Here is a 17,535-nt window from a genome sequence, read left to right as displayed (position 1 = left end):
AATGAATTTAAGGGAATGCATTATTAAATTGAGGGAATTATTTATTTAATCAAGGAATATATTTATTAAATTGAGGAAATATTTTTTTAATTGAGGGAACAATGAATGAATTTAAGGGAATGCATTATTAAATTGAGGGAATTATTTATTTATTCAAGGAATATATTTATTAAATTGAGGAAATATTTTTTTAATTGAGGGAACAATGAATGAATTTAAGGGAATGCATTATTAAATTGAGGGAATTATTTATTTATTCAAGGAATATATTTATTAAATTGAGGAAATATTTTTTTAATTGAGGGAACGACTTAAGTCTCAAAAAAATAACGCTGACCCTGTGCTGAGGATAAAGCTCCACTGCAGTTCTGTAGGTTCCTGGCTAGTTTATAATCTAATATTTGTAGCTACAGTGACAGTAAATGAGGCAGTAAATCATCGTGTAGAGAGGACTCTTATTTTGGTAAACTGCGGCTTGTTTAGGGAAGAGCGGCCTGTCTCTCCTGGTTGCCATGGACGTCCTCCCAAAGCATCCGAAGGCCGGGGAGGATAAAGTGCACATAAGAACGACAACCCCGAGCTACTGTTAGTGAGACAGCAGCTCAGGAAAATGATACGAGCCACATTAATCGAAACATGAACCGATTAAAGCCGATAACGTTTTATAATCCATCCGTTTTGAGCATCTTTCCCGCGGCGCCCCAGCCCTGACTCCCGGCTAGCATTAGCCACCAGCTAGCGTTCTCCTCCGGCCTTGAGCGGTGAGTGCATGACCGGCACTGGCTGGACTTCTGCCCTGGGTTTGTGAGATATTCTCCTTTATTAACATATTTAGGTTATTTTTGCGTGACTAAACCATTTATTATTTATTTATTACAAATAAACTGATATTATTGAAGCTAATGTTTTATAGTCAGATGTAGCTACAGAGGAGGGCATCGTTCAGAGATAATATCTGATATTATTATTATTATTATTATTAATATTAATATCCTGATGTTCTGGGGTATTTAGGGTGGAATATTACATGAAATAAAAGATCCACCACTCTTTGGGTGTGTATGCTGGTGTGTCCTACCTCTGCAGGAACCCACCCAGTCACTGGCACTGATGGGACCTTGGCTAAGAGGGATGGGGTCTCCGGTCTATTTCTGAGACTAAGAGGGATGGGGTCTCCGGTCTGTTTCTGAGACTAAGAGGGATGGGGTCTCCGGTCTATTTCTGAGGCTAAGAGGGATGGGGTCTCCGGTCTGTTTCTGAGACTAAGAGGGATGGGGTCTCCGGTCTATTTCTGAGGCTAAGAGGGATGGGGTCTCCGGTCTATTTCTGAGGCTAAGAGGGATGGGGTCTCCGGTCTATTTCTGAGGCTAAGAGGGATGGGGTCTCCGGTCTGTTTCTGAGACTAAGAGGGATGGGGTCTCCGGTCTATTTCTGAGGCTAAGAGGGATGGGGTCTCCAGTCTATTTCTGAGGCTAAGAGGGATGGGGTCTCCGGTCTATTTCTGAGGCTAAGAGGGAAGGGATGGGGTCTCCGGTCTATTTCTGAGGCTAAGAGGGAAGGGATGGGGTCTCCGGTCTATTTCTGAGGCTAAGAGGGATGGGGTCTCCGGTCTATTTCTGAGACTAAGAGGGATGGGGTCTTCGGTCTATTTCTGAGGCTAAGAGGGATGGGGTCTCCAGTCTATTTCTGAGACTTAAGAGGGATGGGGTCTCCGGTCTATTTCTGAGGCTAAGAGGGATGGGGTCTCCGGTCTATTTCTGAGACTAAGAGGGATGGGGTCTCCGGTCTATTTCTGAGACTTAAGAGGGATGGGGTCTCCGGTCTATTTCTGAGGCTAAGAGGGATGGGGTCTCCGGTCTATTTCTGAGGCTAAGAGGGATGGGGTCTCCGGTCTATTTCTGAGGCTAAGAGGGATGGGGTATCCGGTCTATTTCTGAGGCTAAGAGGGAAGGGGTATCCGGTCTATTTCTGAGGCTAAGAGGGATGGGGTCTGCAGTCTATTTCTGAGACTAAGAGGGAAGGGGTCTGCAGTCTATTTCTGAGGCTAAGAGGGATGGGGTCTGCAGTCTATTTCTGAGACTAAGAGGGATGGGGTCTGCAGTCTATTTCTGAGACTAAGAGGGATGGGGTCTCCGGTCTATTTCTGAGGCTAAGAGGGATGGGGTCTCCGGTCTGTTTCTGAGGCTAAGAGGGATGGGGTCTCCGGTCTGTTTCTGAGACTAAGAGGGATGGGGTCTCCGGTCTATTTCTGAGGCTAAGAGGGATGGGGTCTGCAGTCTATTTCTGAGACTAAGAGGGATGGGGTCTCCGGTCTATTTCTGAGGCTAAGAGGGATGGGGTCTCCGGTCTGTTTCTGAGGCTAAGAGGGATGGGGTCTCCGGTCTGTTTCTGAGACTAAGAGGGATGGGGTCTCCGGTCTATTTCTGAGACTAAGAGGGAAGGGGTCTGCAGTCTATTTCTGAGGCTAAGAGGGATGGGGTCTGCAGTCTATTTCTGAGGCTAAGAGGGATGGGGTCTCCGGTCTATTTCTGAGGCTAAGAGGGATGGGGTCTCCGGTCTATTTCTGAGGCTAAGAGGGATGGGGTCTCCGGTCTATTTCTGAGGCTAAGAGGGATGGGGTCTCCGGTCTATTTCTGAGACTAAGAGGGATGGGGTCTGCAGTCTATTTCTGAGGCTAAGAGGGATGGGGTCTCCGGTCTGTTTCTGAGACTAAGAGGGATGGGGTCTCCGGTCTATTTCTGAGGCTAAGAGGGATGGGGTCTCCAGTCTATTTCTGAGGCTAAGAGGGATGGGGTCTCCAGTCTATTTCTGAGGCTAAGAGGGATGGGGTCTCCGGTCTATTTCTGAGGCTAAGAGGGAAGGGATGGGGTCTCCGGTCTATTTCTGAGGCTAAGAGGGAAGGGATGGGGTCTCCGGTCTATTTCTGAGGCTAAGAGGGATGGGGTCTCCGGTCTATTTCTGAGACTAAGAGGGATGGGGTCTTCGGTCTATTTCTGAGGCTAAGAGGGATGGGGTCTCCAGTCTATTTCTGAGACTTAAGAGGGATGGGGTCTCCGGTCTATTTCTGAGGCTAAGAGGGATGGGGTCTCCGGTCTATTTCTGAGGCTAAGAGGGATGGGGTCTCCGGTCTATTTCTGAGACTTAAGAGGGATGGGGTCTCCGGTCTATTTCTGAGGCTAAGAGGGATGGGGTCTCCGGTCTATTTCTGAGGCTAAGAGGGATGGGGTCTCCGGTCTATTTCTGAGGCTAAGAGGGATGGGGTATCCGGTCTATTTCTGAGGCTAAGAGGGATGGGGTCTCCGGTCTATTTCTGAGGCTAAGAGGGATGGGGTCTCCGGTCTATTTCTGAGACTAAGAGGGATGGGGTCTCCGGTCTTCAGTTCAGAGGAATGCTGATTAATTCAGTGGTGAATGCCCTTACATTTTCATTCTGAGATGAGAATCAGAGCAGATATCAATACCGTATTAATTAAGGATCACTGTTTACTAATCTTGGTGGATCAGTGGTAGAATTCTCGCCTGCCACGCGGGAGACCCGGGTCCCATTCCCGGGCCAATGCACAGGTTACCAACTTTGCTTTCCACGAATAAGGCCCATGGTTCAATCCCACTAATCTCCAGGTTAGAGCTCTGGGCTCAGGTCAGAGCCCTGGGCTATTGATGACAGGGTTGTGGGTTCGATACCAAAGCTGCCACTGTTGGGCCCTCAAGCAAGATCCTTCACAGCAATGGCAGCCCACCGCTCCGGGCATGTGTGTTCACAGTCCACTGTGTGTGCTGTGTTCGCTGCAAGGATGGATTCTGAAATTCCATCGGTGTCACAAATGGTGTATATGCTTGTCTTGTCTGGTCATTAACTTAGAAAGATTAACGAGCCTGATACAAAGGAGTGAAGTCATCTGAGAGGCAGTGTTTAGATGGAAGTGTGGAAAAATGAGAAGGTTGTTGATCTGAATTCCAGAAAAAGGAGATGATTCAAAGTGATTTTGACGAATAAAAAAGGGCTTGATCATGTCTAGGAGTTTCCTACGTGAGGAAATAGTGGTCTTATGTAGGTTATTTCTTTCTCCAGTGTCCCTCAGGTCAAGGCCCTTTTATTATACAGGACCAGTCCAAACCTAGAAGCCTACTGCCAGTTGGTTTCGCACTATAGGGTACCAGTCAAAAGTTTGGATCCACCCGGTTAATGATCATGTTCATCTTAAAAACATTTGGTGCAGATGTTAGGGTTACCATATTTGTGACCAGAGGACACTGGGGACATGTGGGTGACCACCATAGTTGGGATTCTGTGGCTGGAGGGTTTTAAGGAGGCCTAGGTTGTAAAAAGGAGATGGTCATATAGGTCATATTTGGTCATATAGGCTATTAATTGGTCTTTTGCCAAATTAGTAAATATATATGTGTGTGTGTGTGTGTGTTAATGTACATTAACATACTGTAGCTGCAGGGTTTAAAAGAGGTAGTTCCACCCTCTCCCACACACACACACTGCCACAGTCCTGTAACCCTCCAATATAAGCCTCCAGTAACAATAATCCCCAGTGTCCCCAGTGTCCTTTTTTTTTTGGGGGGGGGGGGGGGATCAAATGTTTAGCATTTGGATCAAATGTTTTTAAGATGATGATGATGGTCACACATTTAGCCAGTGTATCCAAACTTTTGACTGGTCTAATTTCATACTTTGGAACAGGGGACTCCAAACGTCTTGTGCTCATTCAGTAATTCATTAGCTGATCAATAAGCTCTGGGGTGTAGGATTGGAATCAGCTCCTGTAAAGAAACCTCTCAAACTCCACGGAACCACAGATGCTTCCAGGTTGGGCTTCCCAGGTCCCTAAACTTAGGAATGACTGTGTTTTCCATGCTGTTATGTAATGATAATCTCTGGGATGTAATGAAAATCACGCAGCATCCTTTTTGGTCCCCAAGGTCTGACTCACCCAGGAGTTACCCGATGTCGGCCCCACTCTGACATGAGGAGCAGCCGCGTTCAAGCCGAGAGGCACCATGGCTAAGGTGAAGTGGGTGACTGACATAGAGAAATCTGTGCTCCTCAACAACTTTGAGAAGAGAGGATGGATACAAGTGACGGACAGCGATGACTGGAACTTTTACTGGTGGGCAGCACTTCTTATTATGCAGCGATGACACCGATCAGCCATAACATTAAAACCACAATACCAGAAATTGAGTAGGTCCCCCTCTGGACTCCACAAGACCTCTGAAGGCAACGTTAGCAGCAGATCCTTTTGTTTAAGTCCTGTTAGATGTGAGGTGAGGCCTCCATGGACTCAGTCGTCTAGAACCTCACAGTTCGGTAGCTGTAGATGCCACCTCTTGACAGATGCCCTTGTAACCAAATAATCACAGCTATTCCCTACACCTGTCAGTGGTTTTAATGTTTTGGCTCATGAGTCTGTATGTACGTATAACAGTACGTACTGTATCTACTCCTCTCTTGTGTTTTCTGCAGGATGAGTATCCAGACCATTCGGAATGTGTTTAGCGTGGACACAGGCTACCGCTTGTCTGACGATCAGATGGTTAACCACTTCCCAAACCACTACGAGCTGACGAGGAAGGATCTGATGATCAAGAACATCAAACGTTACAGGAAGGAGCTGGAGAAGGAAGGAAGTCCTCTGGCAGAGAAAGATGAAAACGGGAAATACATTTACCTGGGTAACATTTAGCAACCTGTAACCTACCCCATCCCCTTCCTGCTAGCTGGTTTGCTTGGGTCCGAGTCAGTCTGTGTGCAAACGTCCTCTCTGCTCATTGGTCAGACCTGTCTGGGGCGGGAGCAAGAAGGTAAATACAGGATTAGGGTCCTGTGTTCTGGACTAGTGCAGCAGAGATGGCATCTGGTCGTAGCTGTTGTGGTGTTGATTATCTGGGCAGTGAACCAGGTTAACACTGGCGGCTACGGGAACCGTTTAGCTCAGACTTGCAGAGTACACCTGATGGTTGGGTCAGATTGGGGTCAGATCACTTTCTCACCACAATGAACCACCCCAGAGTTTGTCTGGGACTGGACGGAGACCACCTTCTCTTAAGGGTCTCGATGCAGTTGTTTCGGTCCCCATCCGACAACCACCAACCAATTAACTGTCTGAGTCCAGTTTCTTAGGTCAAGGGTTCTAGGCTATATAGTGACAAAAAGGGTTCCACTGTTGTTATGAGTTAAAGAACCCTTTTTAGGGCCTTATAGAAGCATTTCACCAGGCAAAAGCCCTGTTAAGCATCCATGTGTCTCTTTGACAGTATATAGAACCTTTGCCTTTACTGAAGAACCCTTGTGGAACCTTTTTTTGAGTGCAGAGGTGGATATATGGTGATACAATATCGTGATATAATTATAAATATAATAATAAATACATACTATAATGAATTATGTCATAATTTGGCCTTTTTTGTAAATATCAGGGCTATTAGCAATACTTCTAGCAGTGATGACACAGATCAGTCATAATTATTATATTATATTGTGAGGCGTGGACTCCACAAGTCCTCTGAAGGCGTCCTGCTGTGGTATCTGTGGCACCAAGGCTAATTAACGTTAGCAGCAGATCCTTTAATAAGTCCTGTAAGTTGTGAGGTGGGCGGGGCCTTCATGGATCACATTAATGAGCCTTAGGCACCTGTGACCCTATCACTGGTATATGATAGACAGTATGGTGATATGCTGATATAATAAATGACGTCATAATTGGACCTTTTTGTGAATTTTAGGGTTATTATGTTATATTATCACGGTTGTCTTAACATTTTCCTCTGCTCTGGACAGACTTTGTGCCGGTGACGTTCATGCTGCCAGCAGACTACAACCTGTTTGTTGAAGAATTTCGTAAGAGTCCGTCCAGCACGTGGATCATGAAGCCATGTGGAAAGGCTCAGGGCAAAGGCATCTTCCTCATCAACAAACTCTCACAGATCAAGAAATGGTCCAGAGACAGCCGCACTTCCACGTAAGATCCTCTAGGGGGAGTCAGAGATCACTGGAAAATTCTGTGTCTCCCCGTCAGCATGCAGGCAGCTTTACAGGAGGAGGACAAAACCTTAACTTTCAATGGAAGTCAGTGTAAAAAGTTATGTTGGAGCATTTCTATTGGTCTATTCGGAATGAAATGATCAACAATGACACAATTAAAGAACAGCTGCCAGAGTCACATTATGGCAAAAATTGAGATTATAAGCTGTATTTATGTCTGTTAGCCAATAATATTAACAACCCATGGCCGTATGCCTTTTTCATAATGATGATATACTGCTATTTAGCATTTTAGACATCACCATGGTTAAATAAGAAACAGATAAAAGGTTTAGCATGATACTAATACTAAACAATGTTATAGATGATGAAAGAGAAAATAAGAAAATACAAGGAAATTAACCTAAACAACAATGAATTATAGTAAGCTCCACCACCACTAGTACAATATTTATATTATTTCATTTTGACTTATATTTTGACAGTCCGACGTTTAAGACAATTATATCAGGTATATATATATATATATATATATAGACAGACAAAAGTATTGGGACACACCCCTTAAACATCGAATTCAGGAGTTTCATTCATTGCCATCCGAGACTGTATAAAATCAAGCATCTAGTCCTGCAATCTGCTTTTCTTACACACATCAGTGAAAGATCAGGAGGTTCTAAAGAGCTCACTGAACTCCAGCGTGGTTCTGTATGTAATAGGAGACACCGCTGCACCAACAACAACAGCTGTGAGTGGTGTTATTATTGAACAATGGAAGAGTTTAGAGGAACAGCTCACAGAGAGCAGCTTAGCCACCGAGTGTCTGTCAGACCACGTAAAGTTACAGAGCGGGGTCAGGGCCGAGTGCTGAGCTCAGAGCAGAGTGCAGAAAAGCCTCCAACTGACTCAGTAACTGCAGCAGAGCTCCAGACCTGCTGCTGCTGGTAGAGCTTAGAGCAAAGGGGGACCAGCTCTATATTAATGCCTATGGGTTTAGAATGGGAGGTCAGAAAAGCTTCTGTAGGTGAAATGTGTAAGTGTCCCAATACTTTTGTCCATATAGTGTACCACAAATTACATTGCAACCTGCTGTTCTTAGGCATTTCTGTAGAATTGCCATGGTGTAATATTTACATGGATTGTATACCTGAGGCATTTCTTTGTATTTGTCAAATCTGAGCTCCTCCTTTTCTTTACTCCTTTCAGGTTTGTGGCAGCTAACAGTGGGAAGGAAGCGTACGTGATCTCGCTGTATATTGATAATCCGTTGCTGATTGGCGGGAAGAAGTTTGATTTGCGCCTGTATGTTCTAGTTACCACCTACCGGCCTCTTAAGTGTTACATGTAAGTACTGGGCCCTTTTTCTTAGACAGTCATATTCCAAACTGGATACCTGTGCACTAAATGTCCAAATATTTCTGGACACCCCTTCTAATGAATACATTCAGCTTAAGTAATCTTAAGTCACACCAATTGCTGACACATATGTGCAATTGCACGCATACACACACAGCATGTCTAGTCCCTGTAGAGAAGTACTGGCAATAGAATAGGACTCTCTGGAGCAGCTCAGCATGAACCTACATATTGGCACCATGCTGCCTAATGCCAGACGTGGGCTAGAGGGGTATAAAGCCCCCCAGCACTGAGCTGTGGAGCAGTGGAAGAACTGTGTTCTCTGGAATGATGGGTGGTGGTGCTTCATCCAGTACTTTTGGGATGAGTTGGGGAGTTGGGGATGATGAGGTGGGGTGGTGATCATCATCCAACATCCTGTCCTCACTAACGCTCTTGTCATAATGCAAACATAATCTAGAAGAAAGCCTTCTTCCCTGGACGGTAGAAACAGTTACTCCAACAAAAGCAGGATACACTTTTTAATATCCTTGATTTTGGATGAAACGATTAATAAAGAGCAGGTGTCCCAATACTTTTGTCCACATAATGTATTTTTAATTTTTCTTTCTTTTTCAGGTATAAACTTGGATTTTGCCGATTTTGCACGGTTAAATACACCCCCAGCACCAGTGAACTGGACAACATGTTTGTGCATCTTACCAATGTTGCGATCCAGAAACACGGGGTGAGTACGCAGCCTGTTCGTGTACAGTTTTGAAAAAACAATGACAATGTGTGGGTGCATGTGTCAGTAAGAACAGAATGGATGTGTGTGTGTGTGTGTGTGTGCGTGTGTGTGTGTGTGTTTTGCAGGACGATTATAACCATGTGCATGGTGGTAAATGGACAGTCAGTAACCTGCGTCTGTATCTCGAGAGCACCAGAGGGAAGGAGGTCACAAACCTTCTATTTGACCAAATCCACTGGATCGTGGTGCAGTCGCTTAAAGCCGTGGCTGTGAGTAAACACTCACAAACTCACACAGACACTCTCTCTCTTCAGTCCTTCTCTCTCTCTCTCTTCTCATTTTCTTAAAATTGTTTGATTGGACAGAGGAGTCCAATCCTATATTGTATATGGATACGTACTGGGTGAGCTATGCCCTTTTTACATATAGTCCTCCTGTTCTAGACTATACTCATACACTATAGTGACAAAAATATTGGGACACCTACAGAAGCTTTTATCTCATTCTAAACCCATAGGCATTATTATAGAGCTGGTCCCCCTTTGCTCTAAGCTCTACCAGCAGCAGCAGGTCTGGAGCTCTGCTGCAGTTACTGAGTCAGTTGGAGACTTTTCTGCACTCTGCTCTGAGGAGCTTAGCGCTCGGCCCTGACCCCGCCCTGTAACTTTACGTGGTCTGACAGACACACGGTGGCTAAGCTGCTCTCTGTGAGCTGTTCCTCTAAACTCTTCCACTGTTCAATAATAACACCACTCACAGCTGATGGAGGAAGATCTAGGAGGGAAGGTCTAAATTTCACCAGCTGACTTGTTGCTGTTGTTGGTGCAGCGGTGTCTCCTATTACATCCAGAACCACGCTGGAGTTCAGTGAGCTCTGTAGAACCTCCCGTTCTTTCACTTATGTGGGTAAGAAAGGCAGACTGCATATCAAGGGGCTTGATTGTGTGCACCTGTGGCAGTGGCACTGAATGAAACACTTAAATTCAATGATTAAGAGCTGTGTCCCAATACTTTTGTCCATATAGTGTATGTTTACTTACATAATTTAAAAAATACTAACACTGAAAACTAGGGTTATTGTGCAAATTGCAGTAATAGGATGTTATATAAAAATAAGCCAATATATAAAAAATATTAATTAATCACTTTAAAAAGCTGCTAATATTAGCCTTTTATATTTATAATAATTTATAATCTCTTTTTTTAGAGAACTTCTTTCTATTCATTGCATTAAACCAAAGCTTGGTCACACATTACAGTACTTAATGCTCCCTCCCTTTTCTTTCTCCCACGTTCCTCCACCAGCCTGTTATGAACAACGACAAGCACTGCTTCGAGTGCTATGGCTATGACATCATCATTGATGACAAGCTGAAGCCGTGGCTCATTGAGGTGAGGATCATATCTGTATACACACATGTGGAATAAAGGAAGCACACTCCCTCTTAAGGCTGCTTATGAAAAATACATGGAAATGTCTCTCAATTTCTCAGATTGTAGTATAAACACCGATCAGCCATAACATTAGTACCACTGACATAATGGGTGGGGATCTACGTATTAGGCAGCAAGGGAGCAGTCAGGTCTTGAAGGTGATGTTGGTGTTAAAAGCGTAAGAATCTGAGACGCTTTTACAAGAAAAACCAGGCTGTGATGTTCTAGACGACTACTGGGCCATCAGAACATCTCCAAAACATCAGGAATCAGGTCTTGTGGGGTGTTCCCAGTATGCAGTGGTCAGTACCTACCAAAAGAGCTCCAAGGAAGGACAGCAAGTGAACCTGCTATGGGGTCATGGGCACTTATGGCTCATTAGTGCACCCATGGATGCCCACAGCAGGACATCTTCAGAGGTCTTGTGGAGTCCATGCCTCAAATGGTTTAGATCTGTTGTGATGGCACAAGTGGGACCTACTCAGTATTTGGCAGGTGGTACTAATGTTATGGCTGATACCAGTGATCCATCAAGGGCTTTTGTGGAGACCAAGTGATTACATGGTAATACTGTAGAGCATTGAGAGGGTCTTAATTGCTCATCTTCTCCATTCTAACTTGTGTCTGCTCATGTCAGGTGAATGCCTCTCCTTCGCTCACCTCCAGCACTGCAAATGACCGCATCCTGAAGTACAACCTGATTAACGACACTCTCAACATCGTTGCTCCCAATGGCGAGATCCCAGACTGTCGATGGAACCGGAGCCCACCCAAAGAAGCTCTGGGGAACTATCAAGTGCTGTAAGTGAAATACGCTTGTGGGGACTTACTTACTGTGGAAATGTACACTATGTTTGGTGTTTGTGGACACGATTTGTATTTATTGTAGTGGAGTACAAGCGAATCACATTCCCCAACTGTAGGCGGAGCCCAGGACCAAAAATGGCCAGTTCTTATATAATGCAGCTTTAAAAGCTTCTACATTCATTGCTAAAGTATGAAGCATTATTAATCACAAATCCTGGCCACTCGTTTCCAGCTAATTTAATGACCCCTGGTTTAAAATTGCAAGTCAAGCAATAGACCGTGGTATATTTATACTGAGGCTTGTAGTAAAGGGGAAGCATGTTCAGTGGTTAGGGTTTCACATGCTAAACCACATAGACACTGACTGTGGCCCCAAGAACAAACCACACAGCTGTGAAAGTTCTCCTGCATGACTAAAAATTAAAACCCACATGCAGTTATGAACAAAACGAAATTTTGCTCAGTCAGGGGCTATTTACATCAATCAGCCATAACATTACACCACCTCCTCGTTTCTAAACATATTGCCCATTCTTTCAGCTCCACCTCCCATACAGGAGCACTGTGTAGTTCTCTAATTCCAGACTGTATCCATCTGTTTCACCCTGTTCTTCAATGCTCAGGACCCCACAGGACTGACCACCACAGAGCAGGTAGGTAGTATTTGGATGGTGAGTCAGTCATTCTCAGCCCTGCAGTGACACTGACTGACATGGTGGCGGTTGTGTTGGTGATGGTGTGTTAGTAGTGTGTGTTGTGCTGGTGGCACGAGTGGATAAACACCTTAGTGTCACTGCTGGACTGAGAATAGTCCACCAAGCAGAAATATCCAGCCAGCACAGTGTTCTGTGAGCACTGATGAAGGTCCAGAGGATGACCAACCCCAACAAACTGTGCAGCAACAGATTAGAGCTTCTGTCTCTGACTTGGGTATGTAGGAGGGTCTAATAGAGTGGACAGTGAGTGGACAGACACAGTGTTTAAGAACTCCAGCAGCACTGCTGCGTCTGATTCACTGAACACACACTACTAACACACTCCACCACCAACACTACTATGTCATTCAGTGTCACTGCAGTGCTGAGAATGACTGACCCACCACCCCAATACTACACACCTGCTCTGTGGTGGGCAGTCCTGTGGTGGTCCTGAGCATTGAAGAACAAACAGGGTGAAAGGAGGAGGCCAGCAGAGAACCACATGGATACAGACTGGATTATAGAACTGCACAGTGCTGCTATTTGGGAAGTGGAGTTGAAATTGGGGACAGTGTGTGTAGAAATAAGGAGGTGGTGTTAGTGCAAAGCTGTTAATGACTGTGGTTGCACCTCACTCTTCTTCTCTGTGTCTCTCAGTTATGATGAGGAACAGGCCCTGAGCGAGAACACCGACCTCCGGAGCCGCTCAGGCCAGTCCTTGGGGTCCAAAAGCACAAGATCGAGCAGCGTACGCCCTGCCCCAGCCACCTGGAAGTGAGGTCTTGATCCCAGGCCTTTACAACAACACCTTTCCAACCCGTCTTTTCTCATGGTGCAGAGAAGGAGTGTGGGAACATGAGCACATTCTGGCGTTGACTGATCATCCAAATGTTCCTGAATGTCCTTAACTGTAGAGAAAGTTCACCTACGCACTTTTCGGCATGATGTTTATTTCTAGAGTTTCTCCGAAATGCTTGAAAAAGGCATGGGAAGAAGAACCCCCTCTTTTTGCATGACTTTTTCACAGCAGGAAGTCTACTGATACATTTTTTGCAGATGAAGAAAATGGACAAAGAATCAAGCAGAAATCAAGCATTTTGTCCTCATCCTTCCAAATGTGGCTGATTTAAACTACTGTCAAGTTTCTGTGTTTTGTATTTTATATGAAATATCACTTATTCCAAATGTTTATGTCTCATATTTATTGTAAAAGGAATGATCTCCACAATTTCTCAGATATTTCAAAATACTTGACATCCTCTTTCTGTTTATTGTGCATTATGTTCCAACTGTGCTTCATGATCCCCCTGTGTATATAAAAACAAAAAAAGGCAGAGGATGACCGTGGCACTCTGACCAAAGACACTGGCCACTTGGCTCCAAAATAACTCAAAATGTTATTAACTACATGTCTTCTAAAGACGGACTTGTGCAGCCTGAGATTGCTTTTATTTAAGCTTGCAGAATCAGAGATGGAATAAACTGTCCAAAAACTAAAGATCTCAGTTTCCATTGCTTTGAAAAATGGTATGATGGTATGAGAGATTGTATGAAATGACCCTTACAGCTGGAATGTTAAGCAGTAACAGAGTAAACACAGTATCTGAGACTTGACTATGAGTTATAGCTGGTCTTGTACACCAATCAGCCATAACATTAGTCCCCTTGTGCCACCACAACAGATCTGACCAGTCGAGGCATGGACTCCACAAGACCTCTGAAGGCGTCCTGCTTTGCATTGCATTTGCATTGCGTGGTCCTATAGCAGGTTCACTTGCAGGTGGGTGAGGCCTCCATGAGCGTCAATGAGTCTAAGGTGCCCATGGTCCTATAGCAGGTTCACCTGCAGGTGGGTGAGGCCTCCATGAGCGTCAGTGAGTCTTAGGTGCCCATGGTCCTATAGCAGGTTCACTTGCAGGTGGGTGAGGCCTCCATGAGCGTCAGTGAGTCTTAGGTGCCCATGGTCCTATAGCAGGTTCACCTGCAGGTGGGTGAGGCCTCCATGAGCGTCAGTGAGTCTTAGGTGCCCATGGTCCTATAGCAGGTTCACTTGCAGGTGGGTTAGGCCTCCATGAGCATCAGTGAGTCTTAGATGCCCATGGACCTATAGCAGGTTCACTTGCAGGTGGGTGAGGCCTCCATGAGCATCAGTGAGTCTTAGATGCCCATGACCCTGTCACCGGTTCAACTTTCTTGGAGCACTTTTGGTAGGTACTGACCACTGCATACTGGAAGGACCCCACAAGACGTGCCTGTCTGATGTTTTGGAGATGTTCTGACTCAAGTCGTCTAGAACATCACAGTTCACAGTGGGTTCTTGATTGGCTGATCACCAAGTACAGCACTATTACCAATACAAAAAAAATATTTTGGCTGTAGTACTTCCATAACACCACATGGGACCAGGCTAACAATGGCACAGCTGCAGTACACAGTGCTTCTATGTTTGGTCTGAAATGTGATACTACACCTACAGCAGGCCTGAGTCTAATAAAACCTAGTAGAGACTAGAGAGGATGTCAGAAATAGCTCATTGAAGCTCAGCTATTTTCAGCCTCCTCTGCACCTGCATTCAACCGCCTTCCTTTCCAGTTCACAGTAATCTCACTTTCTGATGAACTTCCTCAAAAACAGCAGTATTTTCAGATGAGGCTAATATCAGCCTACTGTTACTGGCTGCTCTGTGGGAAAGCATGTGTTCTGGGGGAACCTTGGGATCTTTCTCCCACACAGAAATACAGACATAGGCCTACAGACATTTAACCATCTACAGATTTGGTAATAAGCTGAAGGATGCTGAAGTGATGGACCAGTGGCTTGTCCAGGGGGTATTCCTGCTTTGTGCCCAATGATAGATAGAGATAGAGTCTCGACCCATCATGACCCTGACCTGGAGGAAACAGTTTAAACAGTTTAAACAGTTTAAAAAGGAAAATCACAGCTAATAAACACTTTTGTAGGAAATAATATTTTTTCAGTTCTTGTTTTGGGACTCTGACATTCTTTCGGCAAAAAGTTCTAGATCTGTAAGATTATTGAGCCATCTTATATATATATATATAATTAATATACTATACTATATTTATATTTATATTTATATATATATATATATATATATATAATTAATATACTATACTATATTTATATTTATATTTATATATATATATATATATATATAATTAATATACTATACTATATTTATATTTATATATATATAATTAATATACTATACTATATTTATATTTATATTTATATATATAATTAATATACTATACTATATTTATATTTATATTTATATATATATATATATATATATATAATTAATATACTATACTATATTTATATTTATATATATATAATTAATATACTATACTATATTTATATTTATATTTATATATATATAATTAATATACTATACTATATTTATATTTATATATATATAATTAATATACTATACTATATTTATATTTATATTTATATATATATAATTAATATACTATACTATATTTATATTTATATTTATATTTATATAATTAATATACTATACTATATTTATATTTATATTTATATATATATAATTAATATACTATACTACACAGACAAAAGTATTGGGACACCTGCTTATTCCCTTATTCATCCAGCTAATCAGCCTGAGCAGAAGGTGGCGTGTCTTTCAGCAGGGAACCACTAGCTAACATTAACAGAGGCTATTACGACCTCTAGGACCAGGGTTGGGGGAACACCTGATGTATTTGTGATTACTGGTCAGAGAAGTTCAGAGCATAGCTTTCCCAGTGTTCCCAGTGTTCCCAGTGTTCCCAGTGTGGCGCTAGCTAACAGCTGTACTGCAGTGTCTGTGATTACTAGATTTAATGAAGTGTCTCTCTTATGCCTGTTCCTCACTCCTTCCCCTGTCCTCATTGGCCCAACCAGCGGATGCCACATGTTGGTGATCAGACTACAGTGCTGAAACTCACCTCTGTGTAACTTTCACGCGAATTTAATACAATTAAAAACATTCAATTAAAAATGAAAGAAACGTTTTTAAAAATATAAATTATTTATCCTTAGATTTAAAATAGAAATGACAAAATAAATACTAATGAAATCATCTGAAGTGAAAAGCCGCGATGAGCTCCTTTTGAGTGAAACCAAACCCGGCCGGAAAGCCGCTGTTCTGACCATTTTTAATGTTTTCATGTGTTTTTCATGATAATTATAACAGCAACAGCCTTTAGTGCACTGTTACTATTTTACTGAGTGCTGTAAAAATGTAAATGATGATTAAAATTAAATTAAAATAAAATAAATTATTTTTTTTACCTTGGTTACCTTCAGGGAGCTGGACCTATAAATTTGCCCTATGGCAGGACGCTTTGACAAGGCTGCACTAGCTTTGCATTTGTGTTTCAGTCTGTCCATCTGTCTGTCAGTCCATCTGTCTGTCCATGTGTCTGTCTGTCTGTCTGTCCATCTGTCTGTCTGTTTCTCTGGCTCTCTCCCACAGGTGTACCTGATTAGCCAAATGAACTATGAGGAGCACTGACCAATGACAGACCTGCCACTACCGAGCATTCAGAGCTCAGGCTGTAGGAGGAAGGAGGCCGAGAGGGAAAGTAGTTCCTACACCTGTAACAACTGCAGGCCTTTCCTTTACAGCAGCAGCAGCAGCAGCAGCAGCAAACACATGCAGTTCAGTAAAAAGGGGAATATTATGTTTAATAACATCATAGAATAAATCAAAATATGGCTCTTCTGTGGAGGTCCGGACACTGGGGGGTTTTCGGAGAACACTACTGTAGTTTACCGCCCTAGGACTCCAGTATGTGGGTTTTGAGGGAGCACTGCTGTAGTTTACAGCCCTAGGACTCCAGTGTGTGGGTTTTAGGGGGACACTGCTGTAGTTTACAGCCCTAGGACTCCAGTGTGTGGGTTTTGGAGGGACACTGCTGTAGTTTACCGCCCTAGGACTCCAGTGTGTTGGTTTTCAGGGGGACACTGCTGTAGTTTACCGCCCTAGGACTCCAGTGTGTGGGTTTTGGAGGGACACTGCTGTAGTTTACCACCCTAGGACTCCAGTATGTGTGTTTTGGGGGATACTGCTGTAGTTTACTGCCCTAGGACTCCAGTGTGTGAGTTTTGGGGGATACTGCTGTAGTTTACCGCCCTAAGACTCCAGTGTGTGTGTTTTAGGGCGATACTGTTGTAGTTTACAGCCCTAGGACTCCAGTATGTGTGTTTGGGGGAACACTGCTGTAGTTTACAGCTCTAGGACTCCAGTGTGTGAGTTTTGGGGGGACACTACTGTAGTTTACCGCCCTAGGACTCCAGTGTGTGAGTTTTGGGGGGACACTACTGTAGTTTACCGCCCTAGGACTCCAGTATGTGGGTTTTAGGGGGACACTGCTGTAGTTTACAGCCCTAGGACTCCAGTGTGTGAGTTTTGGGGGATACTGCTGTAGTTTACCGCCCTAGGACTCCAGTGTGTGTGGGTTTTGGAGGGACACTGCTGTAGT

At 43.7% G+C, this 17,535-nt stretch overlaps 1 protein-coding gene across 2 annotated transcripts; it reads left to right on the top strand.

The window, feature by feature from the left end:
- Positions 1–418: 418 nt before the first annotated feature.
- Positions 419–13,517, top strand: ttll1 (tubulin tyrosine ligase-like family, member 1). Of its 2 annotated transcripts, none has more exons than XM_072674003.1 (10): positions 419–761; positions 4,933–5,120; positions 5,477–5,685; positions 6,791–6,971; positions 8,201–8,338; positions 8,969–9,077; positions 9,206–9,349; positions 10,386–10,472; positions 11,152–11,315; positions 12,677–13,517. In XM_072674003.1, exons 2-10 carry the CDS (start codon positions 5,011–5,013, stop codon positions 12,795–12,797), a joined length of 1,263 nt encoding a protein of 420 aa, XP_072530104.1. In that variant the 5' UTR covers positions 419–761; positions 4,933–5,010; the 3' UTR covers positions 12,798–13,517. The 2 variants fall into 2 exon arrangements, with proteins under 2 accessions (XP_072530104.1, XP_072530103.1); XM_072674002.1 differs by having other exon boundaries at positions 419–800.
- The last annotated feature ends 4,018 nt before the right edge of the window (positions 13,518–17,535 follow it).

The sequence above is a fragment of the Salminus brasiliensis genome, chromosome 2 (assembly GCF_030463535.1).
Source record: "Salminus brasiliensis chromosome 2, fSalBra1.hap2, whole genome shotgun sequence".
Lineage (NCBI taxonomy): Eukaryota > Metazoa > Chordata > Actinopteri > Characiformes > Bryconidae > Salminus > Salminus brasiliensis.
This window is presented reverse-complemented; position numbering and strand designations above follow the sequence as displayed.

Coding starts and splice junctions, on each gene's coding strand:
- ttll1 (XM_072674003.1), top strand. CDS start 5,011: ATGGCTAAGGTGAAGTGGGTGACTGACATAGAGAAATCTGTGCTCCTC. Junction 10,473..11,151: donor TGAAGCCGTGGCTCATTGAG/GTGAGGATCATA, acceptor TGCTCATGTCAG/GTGAATGCCTCTCCTTCGCT. Junction 11,316..12,676: donor CTGGGGAACTATCAAGTGCT/GTAAGTGAAATA, acceptor TGTGTCTCTCAG/TTATGATGAGGAACAGGCCC.